This window comes from Ahaetulla prasina, chromosome 3 (genome assembly GCF_028640845.1).
Source record: "Ahaetulla prasina isolate Xishuangbanna chromosome 3, ASM2864084v1, whole genome shotgun sequence".
Taxonomy (NCBI): domain Eukaryota; kingdom Metazoa; phylum Chordata; class Lepidosauria; order Squamata; family Colubridae; genus Ahaetulla; species Ahaetulla prasina.
In genome coordinates this window covers 113,756,207-113,774,618 of record NC_080541.1, presented here as the reverse complement: position 1 = coordinate 113,774,618, position 18,412 = coordinate 113,756,207, and the positions used below count along the sequence as shown (strand labels likewise).

The 18,412-nt window shown below is 39.5% G+C and overlaps 1 protein-coding gene across 3 annotated transcripts in view; it reads left to right on the top strand.

Moving 5' to 3' along the window:
* ALOX5 (arachidonate 5-lipoxygenase) overlaps positions 1-18,412 on the top strand; it is a 266,743-nt gene that overhangs the window by 11,661 nt on the left and 236,670 nt on the right. For all 3 annotated transcript variants that reach the window (XM_058176554.1, XM_058176555.1, XM_058176553.1), the window contains exons 2-3: positions 3,636-3,834; positions 14,003-14,084. In XM_058176554.1, the coding sequence (XP_058032537.1) occupies positions 3,636-3,834; positions 14,003-14,084 (281 nt within the window). The remainder of the gene's footprint in view (positions 1-3,635; positions 3,835-14,002; positions 14,085-18,412) is intronic.

Genomic DNA, 18,412 nt, shown 5'->3' with positions numbered 1-18,412 from the left:
TATCCTCTGAAGTCTGTGTCTTTCTTGTTGGGTTGCAGAACCAAACCAGACAGTTATAGAGGTGCAAATGACAGACTCAATAATTCCTCTGTAGAACTGGATCAGCAGCTCCTTGGGCAGTTTGAGCTTTCTGAGTTGGCGCAGAAAGAACAGTCTTTGTTGTCATTTTGTTGATGATGTTTTTGATGTTAACTGTCCATTTTAGATCTTGTGATACGATAGAATCTAGAAATTTGAAGGTTTCTACTGTTGATACTGTGTTGTCAAGTATTGTGAGAGGTGGAAGTATGGAAGGGTTTCTCCTAAAGTCTACCACCATTTCTACAGTTTTGAGTGTGTTCAGTTCCAGATTATTACAGTCGCACCACAAGGCTAGTCATTCAACCTCACATCTATATGCAGATTCGTCATTGTCTCGAATGAGACCAATCACTGTTGTGTCATCTGTGAACTTCAGTAGTTTAACAGATGGATCGTTGGAGATGCAGTCATTGGTATACAGAGAGAAGGGAAATGGGGAGAGCACACAGCCTTGGGCGGCCCCTGTGCTAATTGTACAGGTATCTGAAGTGATCTCGCTTAGCTTTACTTGCTGCTTCCTGTTTGTTAGGAAGCTTGTGATCCACTTACAAGTCTGTTCAGGTATGTGTAGCTGGCTTAGCTTAGTTAGAAGAGTGTCTGGAATGATGGTATTGAATGCTGAACTGAAGTCTACAAAGAGGATCCTTACATAGGTCTTTGGAGAGTCAAGATGTTGTAAGATGTAGTGCAGAGCCATATTAACAGCATCATCTGTTGATCTATTTGCTTGGCATGCAAATTGCAAGGGGTCTAACAGCGGATCCGTGATGGTTTTCAAGTAGGAAAGCACTAGCCTTTCAAAGGTTTTCATGACTACAGATGTTAAAGCAACTGATCTGTAGTCATTCAGTTCCTTGATAGTGGGCTTCTTCGGCACTAGGATAGTAGAGCATTTGAAGCAAGAAGGAACATAGCATATCTCTAGTGATTTATTGAAGATATGGGTGAAGATGGGGGCCAATTGGTCAGCACATACTTTTAAGCAAGAAGGAGTTATCTTGTCTGGGCCTGGAGGTTTTCCTGGCTTTTGTCTGTGAAATAGGTCCTGCACTTTCTTTTCTGTGATCACTAGGGGTTGTGAACCCAATGAAATGGGGTCAGTTGTAGGAGGCTTGGCTGTTGTTGGTATGTCTGAGATGGGGGTTATGGAGATAGGTGGCTGTAGTTTCCTTTCAAACCTGCAGTAAAACTCATTCAGGTCATCTGCCAGTTGTTGATTTCCTTCAGCCTGGGAGGGCGGTTTGCCATAGCCGGTGATATTTTTAAGAGTTTTCCATATGTTAACTGGTTCATTTGCTGAAAACTGATTCTTTAGCTTTTCAGAGTAGCTTCTTTTTGCTGCTCTGATCTCCCTTGTTAGTACATTTCTGGCCTGATTGTACAGCATTTTATCACCTTTCCTGTAGGCTTCCTCTTTGGAATGACGTAGCTGCTTAAGTTTAAGTGTGAACCAAGGTTTGTTGTTACTGTATATTTGCAAGTTCTTTGTCGGTATACATAGGTCTTCACAGAAGCTGACATATGATGTTACAGTATCTGTGAGTTCATCCAGGTCTGCAGAGGTATCTTCAAAAATGTTCCAATCAGTGCAGTCAAAGCAGGCCTGCAGCTTTAATTTTGACTCCTCTGTCCAGATCTTAACTGATTTAATTGTTGGTTTTGTGGTTTTAAGTCTTTGCCTGTAAGCAGGTACAAGGTGAATCATGCAATGATCAGAGTGTCCTACAGTTGCACATGGTAAAGACCGATAAGCATCTTTTAGTGTTGTGTAGCAATGGTCTAAAGTATTATTGCCTCTAGTGGGACAATTGACATGCTGAAAGTATTTTGGTAGCTCTTTCCTTAAGTTTGCTTTTTTTAGATCTCCCAAAATAATGGCCAGTGAATCAGGGAATTTGACTTCAGCCTCCATGATTTGGTCAGCTAGAGTTCGCTGTTTGGTCAGCTGTGTAATGCCTTGTTTACACAGGCTTGAGGTGGTACATAAACAACAATTAGAAGAAATGAGGAAACTTCACGAGGTGAATAGTATGGTTAGCAGTTGATAATTAAAGTCTCTAAATTGTTGTCGCAGAATTTGTAAATTACAGATAAATCATGACACCAGCTGTTATTAATATTAATAGGCATAAACCTCCACCCTTCATTTTACCAAATGCTTCTGAATTCCTGTCTGATCGTATTATCTGAAAACCTGGAATATGCAGGCTACTATCTTCAATTGATTCATTTAACCAGGTTTCAGAGAAGCATAGGACTGCTGAGTTGCGAAAATCAGAATAGTATTTGTTTAAGAGGAATACTTCATCCATCTTATTTGCAAGTGAACGTACATTTGTTAGGAAAATTGAAGGCAGAGGGGTTTTATTTCCTTTCTTTTTTAATTTGTTTACAATCCCAGCCCGATTACCTCTTTTCCGTTTGTGCCTTTGTTTTTGTTTTTTTGATAATCCATGGCTCCAAGGGAATTGCCTCTTCCTTTGTTCTTCCAGAAGGAGAGAAGGAGAGAGAAAGAGAGAAGGGCGGGGGGGGGGGAGAGAGAGAAAGAGAGAGGAGGGAGAGTGCCTGAAGGATCCCATTCCATCACTGGGAGTCCAGGCACTTCAGCAAGTGGCGCGCTGGGTTCGTATTAGTGGTCCGCAGGATTTAAAATTATGAACTTGGTGGTCCCTGAAATCCAAAAGGTTGGGGATCCCTGTTATAGGACACCAGCTAGATTTATCAGATGCCTGGGTCTAACACCTTCAACTAATCCTGTACCAGGGCAAAAGACTATACTAGTTTCCAATTTAAAACTAAGTTATATATCAGTTACAGAGAGAGATAACTTTAGTGTAGTCATTAACCAACACAAGATAATTCAAATATTCAAATATACAAAATTAAATTGATAATGTCTGGTTAGTTATAAAAATACATATAGACAATTAGACAAAAACAATTGACTAAAAGACAAATTAAAATATGCTGAAAAGCTTGTTCAGGCCACACATGCAACAAGAAAAGAGGTTAAAATTAGCAATCTGGATAGCATAAACTTTGAAATAACGTTGTAACATCAGTTACAATGGAATTACACAGAGCATTCCTGCTTATAGATTCTCAGCAGTAGTTGAACCAAATACCAAATCCATTGTGTGTCCTGTGGCATGCATAAAGCCAGAAACATATTAGGATTGGTCTACTGCAGCGTTTCCCAAGCTGGGAAACTTCAGAGATAGAGTTTCAACTTCAATGGCTATGCTACCTAGGAAAATGCTGAGAGCTGTAGTTTTACAAATCTGAATATTGCCCTAGTTGAGAAATACAGTTCTGTTGTCATGATGGAAACAGACATGAACTGACTTGTTTAGACATGATTCACAATCAGTTGTTTTGGACATGTTTCACAATACAGCAAGGGCAATAGTGACGAAGTCTACTAAAAGTACAGTGTCAAAGTTTTGTTAGTTTGAAATAAACACTTCTGAAAATGTGAGGTTAAATTACCGTTATTTCAGGCGGCTGCATTTAGGTTGTCCAGCAGATCACAGTCTTTTTTTCTCCCTTCCCAGACTGATACTTATGAAGTTACAGTGACAGAGGACTTGGGGGAAATCCAACTGATAAAAATTGAAAAGCGGAAGTACTGGTTTCCTGATGACTGGTACCTTAAATATATCACTGTGAAAACACCAGTTGGTGATTACCTGGAGTTTCCATGTTACAGGTGGATTACAGATGAAAAAGAGGTGGTTTTCCGAGATGGTCGAGGTAAGTGCATTTCCTGTTCTATGAGACAATTTTAGATATTTAAACACTGCTATAATATCTCCCCTTCTCTATCTCTTCTGTAAAACCTCTATAATCTTCTAATTGTTCCTGTTCAGACTTGGTTTTTACTCTGCTCATCCTTTTCGTAGCCTCTTAACTTTTAACTTAATTCTTAATTTAACTTAATCCTTTGTCTTGAATGGTATAGGCCGGATCTCTGCTTGAGCAGGGTTTGGACTAGAATACACTCCCAAGGTCCGTCCCTCCCACCACTGTTATTCTGTAATTCTGTAATTCACTTCAGCTTATCATCTTGAACTATGGTAGTCAGAACTCAAAACAGTACTTCAAATGGGGTCTGACCAGGACTGAGTGAAGCAGATCAGAATTTTGTGCTTCTGTTAATGTTGGAATAATGAATATCATTCACCATGTTTCAATGAAGTGTCAAATGAGTCTTGTTTTCTCAAGTTACGATCTCTTGTTTATACTGGATTTTTTTCCTCATATCTTGTGCACCAACATAGAAACCATGTGGTTTCAGTGGTACCACTTGGTCTCTGTTCTTGAAATTCTATAGCCTGATTTCTTACTTCTCTATTTGCATTCTGCTTTTTAGTCCTTGACTGCATATACAATTCTAGGATTTTGCCATCTTCCTCTTTTTGAACTTCCCAATTGAAACTGATTATGCACCTGTCAAACATTTTTTCCAGTTAGGGCCCATTTCCAGGAGACTTCATAAAGGTTGCGTTGGCCATTAGTCATTGAATCTCAAATCTTGAAGACTTGAAGGCAAAAAAGGCTTTTCAGAACACTGTGATGATTAATAGAAATAATATTCTGTAGCTGCTATGAACTAAATTCCATGATTAACATAGCTGAATGATACAGAGTGCTTAAAAGGGTTTGAAAGTGACAGAAACAGTAAAAAAGGAGGAAGTATTAATAGTATATTAAAACTATATCCCAAATAAGGAGCACAGCCTCATGGAGTGCAGGAGACTTTGGGACGTGGTAAGGTAAGCAGTGTGAGGTGCCAGAGGATGGAGGAGCCCTGGAACGCCTGGCATAGGTCATGTGCAAATGTCTCTCTACTCACAAGATGAAAATCCTCCCTGCTAAAATCCAGTTAGGATTTTCAGCCTCTGAGTAGAGGATCTTCCTTTTCTGCAACTGCTTTTTAGAATAGAATAGAGCTGAAAGGGACCTCTTCTAGTTCATCCCCCTGTTCAAACAGGGGACATTATACCATTTCAGACAAGTGACTGTTCAGTCTCTTCTTAAAAATCTCCACAATTTCTGAAGGCAATCTGTTCCACTAGTTAATTATTCTAACTGTTAGATAGTTTCTCCTTAATTCCAGGTCATTGCAATTTATGTCATTGCAGTGACATAACCAACCCCTCCTCTCTGTCTTCTAATACTGATCAACTGTTGCAAAATTTGCTCCTGCACCTAATGCACTGCAGCTGTCTCTCAGCCTTTTCCCAATAATATGTGAAAACTATTGGTTACAAATTGTAGCACTAAACAAGTCAGTAATTTACACTATCTGACATAAAAGGTTGCTATGAAGTTCTTCATTCAGCTCAGGATTGCTAGCAATTCTTTTTCTGAGTATTCTAACTTCCCCTCCTACACTTAATTTGGAAACACTGCAGCTTTTCATCTGTCTTTTCCCCTTTTCTAAAGCACATTTTCCTGTTTCAAAACCTGCTTTTCAATATGTTTCCCTTTCTGCTGTCATAGTTTTTTGCATAGTATTTACCTTCTTAACAAGAATACTGAACTTCTGTTTCCCTCTACCTTCCTGTATAATAGCTAGAAAAGGGGTAAAATACCAGACAGTGAAGCTGCATGTGTAGGAAGTGCATATGGACTAGGATTTTAATGATAGTACACCACTTTTTTTTTTTGTTTGAATTTATATCCCGCCCTTCTCCGAAGACTCAGGGCGGCTTACATTGTGTAAGGCAATAGTCTCATCCTATTTGTATATTTATATACAAAGTCAACTTATTGACCCCCCAACAATCTGGGTCCTCATTTTACCTACCTTATAAAGGATGGAAGGCTGAGTCAACCTTGGGCCTGGTGGGACTCGAGCCTGCAATAATTGTAACTGCAGGCAGCTGTGTGTTAATAACAGGCTGCATTAGCCTGGTGAGCCACTTCCCAGCCCACATCATAATTATATAAATACAAATTTATATGTTAAAAACAATTAAGTTTAAATTAAACTTAAATTGTTAAGAAACAATTTTAAAAATGGAGAGATGTTGGGATCTGATGCCATATCTGCAGAAATGGTAAAACTAATACACAAAACTGGCACAGACTTTTGAACAAACTTTCAAAATTAAAACTAATACTTTTATTCTCCAGTCTAAACAGAGGGAAAATGCTGTGAATACTTTTATGATAAATTTGTTGAATCATGTTTTTAAAAGATTTCTTAAAACTTAATTTCTTAAATTCTTAAAGCAGGAGGTAGCAGCAATATAAGTCTGTTTTGAATGTTATCCAGTTGAATTCAGGAATGAATTAGGATATCAAAGATAGAATTTTTAAAATGTAGAATAATAACAAATTTGCTAGATGTATAGAAAATTATTAGGCTAAATAATATGTATGCATTTTATTACATTTTGGACCCTCCCTCACAGAGGAATTTTATACTGTTTTGGAGTTAGATAAGTTTATAAATTTCATAAATCAATGTTTTTTCATCCAAATTATTTTTCTAGTGTAAAACAGATTAAAACCATTTTTATTAAAACAATGTTTCAAATTTGGAACAGTAGAAACATAGTTTTGATCAAAGACACTTCTCTTTAACTCCCCTAATATATATCAATCAGGAAGATTATTGTGGTTTGGTGAAAATGAAATCTTTGAGATTATACATGTGCAGTTGGTCAGCCAATTGTGACTCCATCTCATAGTGGTAATGTCTATCCCACATTGTTCTATCTTACCAAGAAGTAGGCTGTGATGTACTTGGTCAAATGCCTTACTAAAGTCTTATTCGATATGCATAGCATGTCCTTGATCACAAATTTAGTCACCCTACTAAAAAAGGCAATAAGATATGTATGGCATGACCTGCTTTTAACAAATCTATGTGGGCTTCTAGTAATCACTTTGTTCATTTCTAGATGCTCACAAATTCGCTGCTTGATTATCTTTCCCAGGATTTTCCCAGATGTTGATGTCAAGCTGATTAGTCTCTAGTTTCGTGGATATCTTTTCTCCCTTTTCGAAAATCAGAACCATATTAGTTCTTTTCCATTCTTCTGACAGTTCCAGAAGCTCCAGAAGCTCTGCAAGGTTTTATTCCGTGGTTCTGAGATCACATCTGCCAGCTCCTTCAGAACCCTGAAATGTAAACCATTTGGTCTTGATATTTTGAATTTGTCCAAGGTGGATAGGTGTTCTCTTACCAATTCCTTGCCTACTGTGACTTTCATTTCTGCTCTATCTCCCTCGGTGCTGCTTTTGATAGATTAAGTTTTCCTCCCCTTTTGCTTAAAGAAAGATGAAAAGAAGGAATTAAACAGTTCTATTTTTTCCCTGCTACCTGTCATCTTCTGCCATTGGTGGAGCTATCATTTTCTTGTTCATTATATATTGAAATAAACTTTTTTTGGTTATTTTTGGTATTTGTTACAAATCTTAGTCCATTCTGAGCCTTAGCCTTCCTGACTCTGTCGTTACAGATTTGGATTAAATGATGGTATTCTGTTCTAGTTATATGTGCCCCACTTTCCATTTTTTATACGTCCTTTTTGTCCCTCAATCTGTCAGACAGCTCTTTGCGCAACCATGCTGGTTTCGGCAGCCTCTTCTTTTTCTTTCTCTGTGATATAGTTTTTGTTTGGGCATTTATTATCTTGTTTTTCAGGGTTTGCCAAGTGTCCTGAACTATTTTTCCCTCTAGGATTTCCATCCATGGAATCTTTCCTATTATCTCTCTTTTTTTGTGGTTCTATTTTTATTTTATTCAAAAAAAACTTTTTTTAAAAAAAAAAAGACAAAGAAAAAATACAAAACAAACAAGACATTAAAAGTGCATTAAAAAACCTCTAACACACATTTACATATTATCCCTCCCAGATGGATACTGATTAGTATACTAGAACAATATTAGTTTCCTATGTCATGCAAAACTGGCCATCCAAATTTTTAAATCTATTTGCAAATTATTAACTTGTCATCTATATACTACATTAATGACAAAATAGTTAATAGAACAATAATTGTAGAAAAAGACAAGATTAAGGTTTGAAAACCCTCTGTTAACAAACTATTATTGTAATCAACTTATAGAAAATTTACTACAGCATCTTTTCTATGCCAAATTGTCCCAAGAGTTAACAGTGATTTGTCCTGGATCAAATATCCACATTTGTTTCTTAATATTATCTCTTATCAATTGTTGTCTGGTTAAATATAACAAAAAATAGATAAGAGAATACAGGAAACAAAGAACGTTGAAATAATATTCCTCAAAGGGAAAAAATAGAAAAAGAAACAGGGAAGGTATTTTCTGGATATTTCAATCCAAGGTTAAAAGAAAAATTAAGAAATTAAGCTTCAAACATTTTGCAAATTGGTAAAGTACAAAAACCCTCTAGTGAGAGTCCAATATCATGTTGAATAATTTATGATTTCTCCCCTTCTTGAATTTAGGAAATATTATTAACCCTGCTCTCCCCAAAAAAATGAGTGACATTTTCATGCTCCTTAGATTCTAATATAAAATTGGATTGGTACTGAAGAGTTAAGTTCATTTATGGTAGCCAGGTACTTCCTGTCTGTCTTTTTATTTACCTGAGGTCATCACCTTCTTCTTTTATCAATTGTTCTACCTGGGTGTATTTAAAAACAAATTCTCTGGTAAAAGACCAAAACAAGGAATAATGTATATTCCAATCCCTATTATCATTCTACAGCTTTCTTTCACCTTCCTTAATCCTTTTTCTTCTTCTTGACATAGCCAAAAAAACCCTTTCAGTTGCCTTTAGATTCTGTTTTAAGTTACTTTTGTACTTCAACTTTCCAGACTTTGGTTTTTGGCGGATATTAGACACTTACTGATCTGCCTTCTTGATGATAATACTCAGCAAATATATATTTGGTGATTAATTTCTCCCTCTAAATCAAACTCAAGGCCTGGGGGCTAGATCCGGCCTGCAGAGTGCTTAGATCTGGCCCACGGGGCCGCCCTAGAAACAACAAAGGACCAGCCCATGGTGCCTCTGCCAGTGAAAAAGGAGCTTGGAAAGGCACCCAGGCTCAGATTTTGGCTGTGGCGGCCTCCTGCTGTCCTCTGCCAGCAAAAACAGAGCTCAGGGGTCACACGTACCCACCCACCCCCAAACTCAGTTTTCACTGGCAGAGGGCTGCAGGAGGCCATCACAACTGAAAACAGAGCTTGGGAGCCCATTTTCGCTGGCAGAGCACTCGGGCTAACACAGATGTCAAGCTGGTCGTGGCCACACCACCCCGGCCCCTGAGGTCAAACACAAACCTGTTGTGGCCCTCAATGAAATCAAGTTTGACATCCCTGCTCTAAACCCATCAAGAGAACCCATGGGGGTGGAAAGGGAAGTCAGACAGACATCAGTAGCACTATGCAAGCTCCACCTTTTTTTCCTTAAATGTGCCACAAATTGTGTTCATGCTCCAAAGGATTAGAGCTTGCAGGATGGTGTAATAATATTAGTTTCAATTTTCTGACCAAAGCAGTGAATTGCTGTGGACACCATTAGTATTCATTTTTTCCTCCTTAGACTCCATTTTTCCTTATTAGAGTAATAAATAGATCAAAAAATCAAAATGATTGTGTTTATTTATGACATAAAACTTATAACAAATGTTTGTTGCATAATCTGGAGGAAAGAATTTTGAAGATGACCATTATTAATGTGTTGTTATTCTGGAAGGAATCACATAATAGATTTTGCACCTAATTTTCTGATATTCTTTTTCACCCAAAAGCATTGAGGAATGTAAAGCAAACTGTATAATATTTAAATGTTGAATGTATAGTAAGATTACATATATCTGTTTACTTTTATAAACTTTGAAATATCTCGTTACACTCTCTCTCTCTCTCTCTATTCAGTTGTGTGATTTTGCTAGTTCTAAGAATGGCTTTTGAGATGCTGAGCTTGTTATTTTGATTGTAGTAGTTCCTGGTTTTAATGTAACCAACAGTGGTTTATCACAATGGGATTCAGGCAACATCACTCAGGTTTTGTGTCTCCAACCCTTGTTATTCTAAAGAAAACATTGGGGAAATTGGAGTGCTTCCTTCTGAATTTTATGAAAAACACGACTGGTTTTCTTAACTGGATTTTTTTAACTGAAATCTTAAAAAGTTCATATGCTATGGCAATTTGTGGTAAACATAAAAAAGGGGATCATTTCCAAACTATGAATAGAAGCCCAAGAGGAGGTGGAAACTAGGCCTATTCCTGTTGCAATAATGTTATCACAATATTTATGCTTGAATATAAACCATATATCTGTGACAAGATATAAAAAAGTATACTGCTCTCACTTCCTATTTTAAAAATGAACACCATGAAAATGATGATTAGGAAGGAAATACTTGGCCATATAAGAAAGTTAATGTTATTCTAGATTGCACAGGAACAAAACATTGACAAATACTGAGAGTTTGAAGGACACTTAGCAGTAATAGGCAAGAGCATTATGTTAGATATGTCAAACTCAGACATTGGAAAGACCTGGTGATATGCTTTAGTTGAAATTTTAATTAATATAGAAAAAGATCCTGCAATGGCCCCGATCAGTATAGCATTACCTTCAGAAATTAGAATGCTTGAAAATTAGGATGGATAATGTTCTCTGCTTGAGTTATTATTAAAAATAATAAAGGCAGGGTAGAAATAAATAACTATAAATAAATAGAAATAAATAGAAATACTGAAGAATAATATTGAATACTGAAGAATATTGAACAGACCATGGGGAACTGAGAGTCATTGAAAGGCCCCTCTATCAATTTGACAGGGAGGAAATCCTAAAAAAATATAACGGGCATTACGGAGACCTGGTTGGGCACAGAGGGGGGGTGTACCCCTGGTTGAACTGTGCATTCCGTGCATTCCATCAGCCGAGGGCCCTAGGTAGGGGTGGGGGGGGTGGCGGTTGTGATCAAAGAGAGTCTGGAGCCGAGGGAGTCCACTGTTCCTCAGATAGCTGGTTGTGAATCCGTCCTTGTGAAGTGGGGCCATCGGAATCAGATGGGGCTGTTGATCACGTACCTGGCTCCTTGCTGCATGACTACAGCCCTACCTGAGCTACTAGAGGTGCTTGCTGGCGTGGCGGTTGAGATTCCCAGACTTTTGGTCTTGGGGGATTTCAACTTGCCATCGGCCGGCTTGTTGTCGACAGTGGTTCAGGAGTTCCAGGCCTCCATGACGACCTTGGACCTGATTCAAGTAACTGATGGCCCTACACACATTGGGGGAGGCGCACTAGACTTGATTTTTATCTCTGGTCAGTGGGTTAATGATCTGGATTTAGGAGATATAGTGACGGAATCGGTGTCATGGTCAGATCATTTTCTCCTTCGCCTAGACTTTCGGACCGCCGCTCACCACCGCAGGGAGACGGAGCCAATGCGTTGGTTCCGTCCCAGGCGCCTGATGGACCCGGAGAGGTTCCTGACAGAGCTTGGGCCGTTTCCTGAGGACCTTGCCCACGGAACGACTGAAGAACTGGTTGCGGCCTGGGAACGGGCCGCGGCTGGGGTTTTGGATCGTGTCGTGCCTTTGCGGCCTCTGACCCGGCGTAGATCTCAATTGGCTCCCTGGTTTTCTGAGGAGCTGAGAGAGATGAAATGCCGGAGAAGACGCCTAGAGAATGCCTGGAGGTCCAGCCGTTCCGAGGCTGATCGGACACTAGTGAGGTCTTTTACTAAGACCTACCTAGTGGCAATGAGGGAGGTGAAACGTTCTTACGTTTCCACCCTCATTGCATCAGCAGATAACCGCCCGGCCACCTTGTTTCGGGTGACCCGTTTCCTCCTTCAGCAGGAGGGACGGGATGACCCTTTACAGGGACGAGCTGAGGAGTTTAACGGTTATCTATACGATAAAATCGTTCAGCTTCGGGATAGTTTGGACCAAGATTGTGATGATCCGACCGAGATGACGGAGACACGTCTTGTTGAGGTTATTTGGGATGAGTTTGATTCTGTGGCTCTCGAGTACCTGGACAGGTTGCTGGGGAGGTCACATGCAACTACATGGCTAGTGCTGGCTGCTCAGGAAGTGACACGAGGCTGGCTCCAGGGGATTATAAATGCTTCTTTGGTGGAAGAGGTTTTCCCCGCCGCCTTGAAAGAGGTGGTGGTGAGACCTCTCCTTAAGAAGCCTTCCCTGGACCCAGCTATTTTGGGGAATTACCGTCCAGTCTCCAACCTTCGCTTCGTGGCGAAGGTTGTAGAGAGTGTGGTTGCATGGCAGCTTCCCCGGCACCTGGATGAAGCTGTCTATCTAGACCCGTTCCAGTCAGCTTCCGACCCGGTTATAGCACGGAGACGGCTTTGGTCGCGTTGGTGGATGACCTCTGGAGGGCCAGGGATAGGGGTTGTTCCTCTGCCCTGGTCCTGTTAGATCTCTCAGCGGCTTTTGATACCATCGACCATGGTATCCTGCTGCGCCGGTTGGAGGGATTGGGAGTGGGAGGCACTGTTTATCGGTGGTTCTCCTCCTATCTCTCTGACCGGTCGCAGACGGTGTTGACAGGGGGGCAGAGGTCGTCCGCGCGGCGCCTCACTTGTGGGGTGCCTCAGGGGTCGATTCTCTCTCCTACCCTGTTCAACATCTATATGAAGCCGCTGGGCGAGGTCATCAGTGGTTTCGGGGTGAGTTATCATCTGTACGCTGACGATACTCAGCTGTACTTTTCCACCCCGGACCACCCCAACGAAGCGGTCGAAGTGCTGTCCTGGTGCCTGGAAGCCGTACGGGTCTGGATGGGGAGAAACAGATTCAGGCTCAATCCCTCCAAGAGGGAGTGGCTGTGAATGCTGGCACCCCGGTACAGTCAGCTGCATCCACAGCTGACTGTTGGAGGCGAGTTAGTGGCCCCAAAGGAGGTGGTTCGCAACTTGGGTGTCCTCCTGGATGGACGGCTGTCCTTTGATGAACATCTGGCGGCCGTCTCCAGGAGGGCTTTTTACCAAGTTCGCTTGGTCCACCAGTTGCGTCCCTTCCTTGACCGGGATGCCTTATGCACAGTCACTCACGCTCTGGTCATGTCTCGGTTGGATTACTGCAATGCTCTCTACATGGGGCTGCCCTTGAGGTGCACCCGGAGGCTACAGTTAGTCCAGAATGCGGCTGTGCGAGTAGTAATGGGAGCCGCTCGTGGCTCCCATGTAACATTACTGCTGCGTAGTCTGCACTGGCTTCCTGTGGTCTTTCGGGTGCGCTTCAAGATTTTGGTTACCACCTTTAAAGCGCTCCATGGCTTAGGACCCGGGTACTTATGAGACCACCTGCTGTTACCCTATGCCTCCCACCAACCCGTACGCTCTCACAGGGAAGGTCTCCTCAGGGTGCCGTCTGCCAAACAGTGTCGGCTGGCGGCCCCCAGGAGTAGGGCCTTCTCTGTTGGGGCATCGACGCTCTGGAATGAACTTCCCCCTGGCCTACGTCAAGTGCCTGATCTTCGGACCTTCCGTCGTGAGCTAAAAACACATTTATTTATTCAAGCGGGACTGGCATAATAGTTTTAATAGTTTTAATTTTAAATTGGGGTTTTTATTGTTGGTTTTTTTTAAATTTTTTATAATTTTAAATTTAAACTTTTAATTATCAGCCTTTTATAATTTGCTAGGTTTTAATTGTTGGTTTAATTGTATATGTATTGTGTTTTATCTTTGGCTGTACACCGCCCTGAGTCCTTTGGGAGAAGGGCGGTATAAAAATTTAATAATAAATAATAATAATAATAATAATAATAATAATAATAATAATAATAATAATAATAATGACAAATAATAATAATAAACTGCCAGCAATCTTTTTTATTGTAAAGTTTTTAAAATACATTAAATAAAAATAAAGCATTTGTATATTTCATATTTTAAAATTATCATTGCATATCATTATTTCTGCAGCCAAGCTTTTTGATGATGAGAAAACTCAAATCCTTAAGCATCACAGACGTAAGGAATTGGAAGAACGCCAGAAGTTGTATAGGTGAGTTTTCATAAAATCAGCAACTATTTCAGGGATTGAATACAATTCATAGTCTCATGTGAGGGTCCAGAAATTTCCTCCACTATTAAATAAAAATCATAAAATCTTACAAGAATCATCCGGTCCTGTGAAATTCCAACTTCTCCTCTCCAAATGTCCTATTTTGTTATAATTTTCAACATATGTCTACTTTGTTGGGTGGGATTAATTTTACTATTTAGCTTTGAATAATCTATTTTGCATACTTTTAAAATACGTTGAATTTATTTAGGACACATTGAGTTATTGGGCACATTGGAATTTTGAGTAAGAATCAAATATATAGCCATAGTCGGTGTCTTTGAGGAAATAATTCAGTCTAATTTTTATAACCCATTTATATCAGTATATAAATACCATATTATATTCAGCCAGTTCGATGGGTTTGGCAGAACCAATAGCTAATTTTTTGTTGAGTTTGGCGAAGTTTGAGTTTTTTGTTGTGTTTTCTGGAACACGTCTGGTTTTCATTCAACTTCTAATGCAGGAGAGATGGGGAAGTTAAAAACTGGGGTTGGAGGAGAAGTGAAAGGCAGCCACCTTCCTGGGACTTTGAGAGGGGATGACAGGAGTAAACCTATGCAGCTGATTCAGAGGACCCAGACTCTGACTGAGGCAAAAGGAAAGGAGAGCCTTTTCCCACTGGGAAAATAGAGGGAGCCAGACTGGTGGTGGGTAGGCAGAAGAGTAGGATTAAAAGGTGCACCGAAGCCGAGACAGATTTCGGAGGGAAGTCATGTGAAGAAGGCACAGAGACACACACACATATGGAAAGAGAGAGCAATGGGTTGAGGCAGGATGGAGGATTCGAGCAGAAGCTTCTGGAGAAGTAAGAGGAAGCTCCCGAACAAAAGTCTTTGTCAAAGACATGACTGAACACAACAGAAGCATCCCAATGCTATCTTATTTGGACTTGATGACACCAACAAATCCTACGACATCACAAAGGTTCGCAACATCATCAACTTCCAGGCATCAACGATTGCTCCCAATGAAATCATCGATGTTTCCCGCAACAACCCTGAGTTCAAGAACAGTGACGGCTCAGTGGCCCCACGCTTCTGCAGAGTTGTTTGCAAGAGCGAAACCAGCAAGCACAAATTCATTTCCACAATAAACTTACCAAAAGCTGCACAAACCATATGAAACTTTGTTCGCGGCCCGACCTGTACATAGTGCAACATGTCTGTGCTCGCGAGCTCTGCTTGGAGCTCAAAATTGCCAGGACCAAGGAGAGACTGACCTATATATAGACTATCACACTGACTGTATCAAACGCAATATCAGTGGCCCGCTTCCCAACAATTGCCCCCCCCCCACATCAACCAAAACTAGGCATGCACGCCCCCAACTTCCTCTAGGTCCACCCTACAGGCCTAAAATGCAAACTACTTAATGCAAGAAGCCTCGCAAACAAAATGCCCGAATTCCTCCTACTTCTAAGTGCGGCCCTATTAGACTTTATTTTTGTCTGCAAGATGTGGTTGAATGTATCCTTTCCAGACTCCATTATTACAGTAAGTGATATCATGTTTCTGGTCTGACCGTGATAATGGGGATGGTGTTGCTATCTTCTATAAACAGTTCCTAGGTCTGAAAAAGATATACATGTGATATACACAAGATATACACAAGAGCTTGCACTTCCTGAGACTATTGTCTGCAAACTGTTCCTAAATACCACAATTTGTTTCCTACTATGTTATAGTGCCCCTGATTATGACCTTGGTCATACAAACAAGCTAACTGCACTACTAATGTGGGTAGCTTTCTGCCTGCACCCCTTATCTTTCTTAGTGACCTCAATTTGCTGCTTATTAATTGGACCCTAAACGAATGTACAACTGAACCTATGCATGCAGCCCTGTACAATGCTGTTACGACTCTGGGGCTGGAACAGTTGGTAACGAACAACACTAGGCTCAACAATTGCTTAGATCACATCTTCTGCAATAGCTTAAACTGAATTTATGGCCTAAAGTTAAAGAACTTTTTTCCAACAGTGATCACAGCATGATTGACAGCATGATTGATTTTTGTCTCAATTTGTGTCCTTGGTCATAATGATGAGACTCCATTTTCCAACATCATATTTATGTACAATCTGTTATGCATCATTAAACATTAATTTTTATTTATTGCTGATTTGGGCCTGCCCGACTGCCACTTCCTTTCTTCACTTCCTCTACCCTCTACTACTTTCCCCTCCTTCATCTCCTTCACTTTACTATTTCCTCTCCTCCTTCTCCACTCCTCCCTTCTTCCACCCTTTCTAACCTTCGTATTCCCCTCCTCCTTCTCAACTCTTTCCTACCTACTTTCTTCCCTCTTTCTACTCCTCTCTCCCTTTCTTTCTGAAATGGCAGTCAGGCAGCCCCAATATCATTTCAAATTTTAATTTCATATCTTCAATCATTACTGTACATTAATAACCAATCCATGTATCATTTCCCCCCCTCTCCCCCTCTCCCCCCTTCTCCTCCCTTCCCCCCACCCCCCCGGACTTCCCTGATTACATATTACTTCTTCTTACAGTCCATTTTTAAATTAGTCCATCTTCTCAAATTCAAATTTTCTCCGCTTGTATATTCCTTCAAATTTCATAAGTCCATTTCTTAAATTACAGTCCATCTTCTCGAGCTTAAATTTTCATCACTTATATATTTCTTCAATTGTCATAACATTTAATGTCCAATCTTCCAATATTACTCCACCAGTCAAATATCATTACAAAATGAATAATCATTTAAGTTACATCCACAATATAACAATTAACATCATTACATCCACAACATTATCTAAATTCGTAAATTTTACTTTTCATCCTTCACAATTAAATAGTATCATCCCATAGGTTTATACCTTACAATTAACAAAAATCCTATAATTTATATCCTAAACAAATCAATTCTAGAAATTAACCATAATCATCATATTCACATCTTAAACATTCCTCCCCTCTCCTATTCTATTTTCCATCATCTCCAAACCAGTTAACTTAGCATCTAACAACAAAAAATTCCCACTCTTTAAAACATTAATATAGAAATGTCTTGCTTTCATAACTGTACCAAGAAAATACTTTCTACCTCTAAAATTCACTGACAAACCCATTGGAACTTCCCATCTAAAATATATCTGATGTTTCTTAAACTCATCCACTAAAAAAGCAAATTCTCTTCTCTTTCTTAACATTTTAGGAGGAATTTCGTTCATCATTTTTATATCTTGTCCCAATATTTTAAATTTATTTTTATAAAAGGCTTGCAAAATTTCATACCTAACCTTTTTAGTTGTAAAATAAATAACCACATCCCTCGGTAATCTATTTTGTCTTGCCCACCAAGAATTAACACGATAAATTCTTTCAATATTAATCTCAAAGTCTTCTGGCTCCACACCCTGTATCTGAGCAAAAGCTTGCGTAAAAATCTCTTTTAAATTTTCCTTCCTACTTTCCTCCAACCCCCTCACCCTTATGGCATATTCCATTAATCTATATTGTAATATTATTCTTTCTTCATCTGCCCTATCTACCTTTGCCTGTATATCTTCCATCTTATTATCTAAGTTCCAATTGTTTTGGTTCTTTTGAATTTCGTCTATTTCCCTTTGCAACTCTAAATTAACTTTATTAAGTTCTTCCAAACTATCCTCCATCTGAATACAAGACCTTAATATTTGTGAAATTGCATCATTTACCATTTTCATTTCCCTCTTCTGCTCTTCCACCACTTCATTAAAATCCAACTTCTCTTTCTCTATTTCATCAAATTTTTGATCTATTTCTGAAAAACGAGTCTCCAGAAACTCCTGCAAAAAATTTCTTAATTCCTCTTTGATGTCTTCTTTTAATTTTTGTATCTGAACTGAAGAAATTTCAAAGTTTTTAGTGGCTTTTGGTACTATTTGCTTAAAAGCCATTTTTTCCAAATTATAACTTTAAAACCAACTATGATTTCGTAGCTGCCTATCTCGCATCTCTTGATTGGCACCTTCTGTTTACAGGTTGTATAATTGCAGAAAACCAGTATAACACCTTTTTGCTCGAAGTCAATCGAGTCATTAATCTATACGTACCTAAAATAACCCCCAAAGCCAAGAAAAAAACAAATTACCCATAACAATAAGAAAGTTACAGTGCAAGAAAAAATCTGTTAGATGAGAAAACAAAATTGGCTATGTAGCCAACTTAAAAAACCGCTATAAAGCCTTACGCCACCAGATAAACACTGAATGTACCAATCACCATTGCAAACTGGAAGAGCTGCTAAACTCGAACTCCCAAG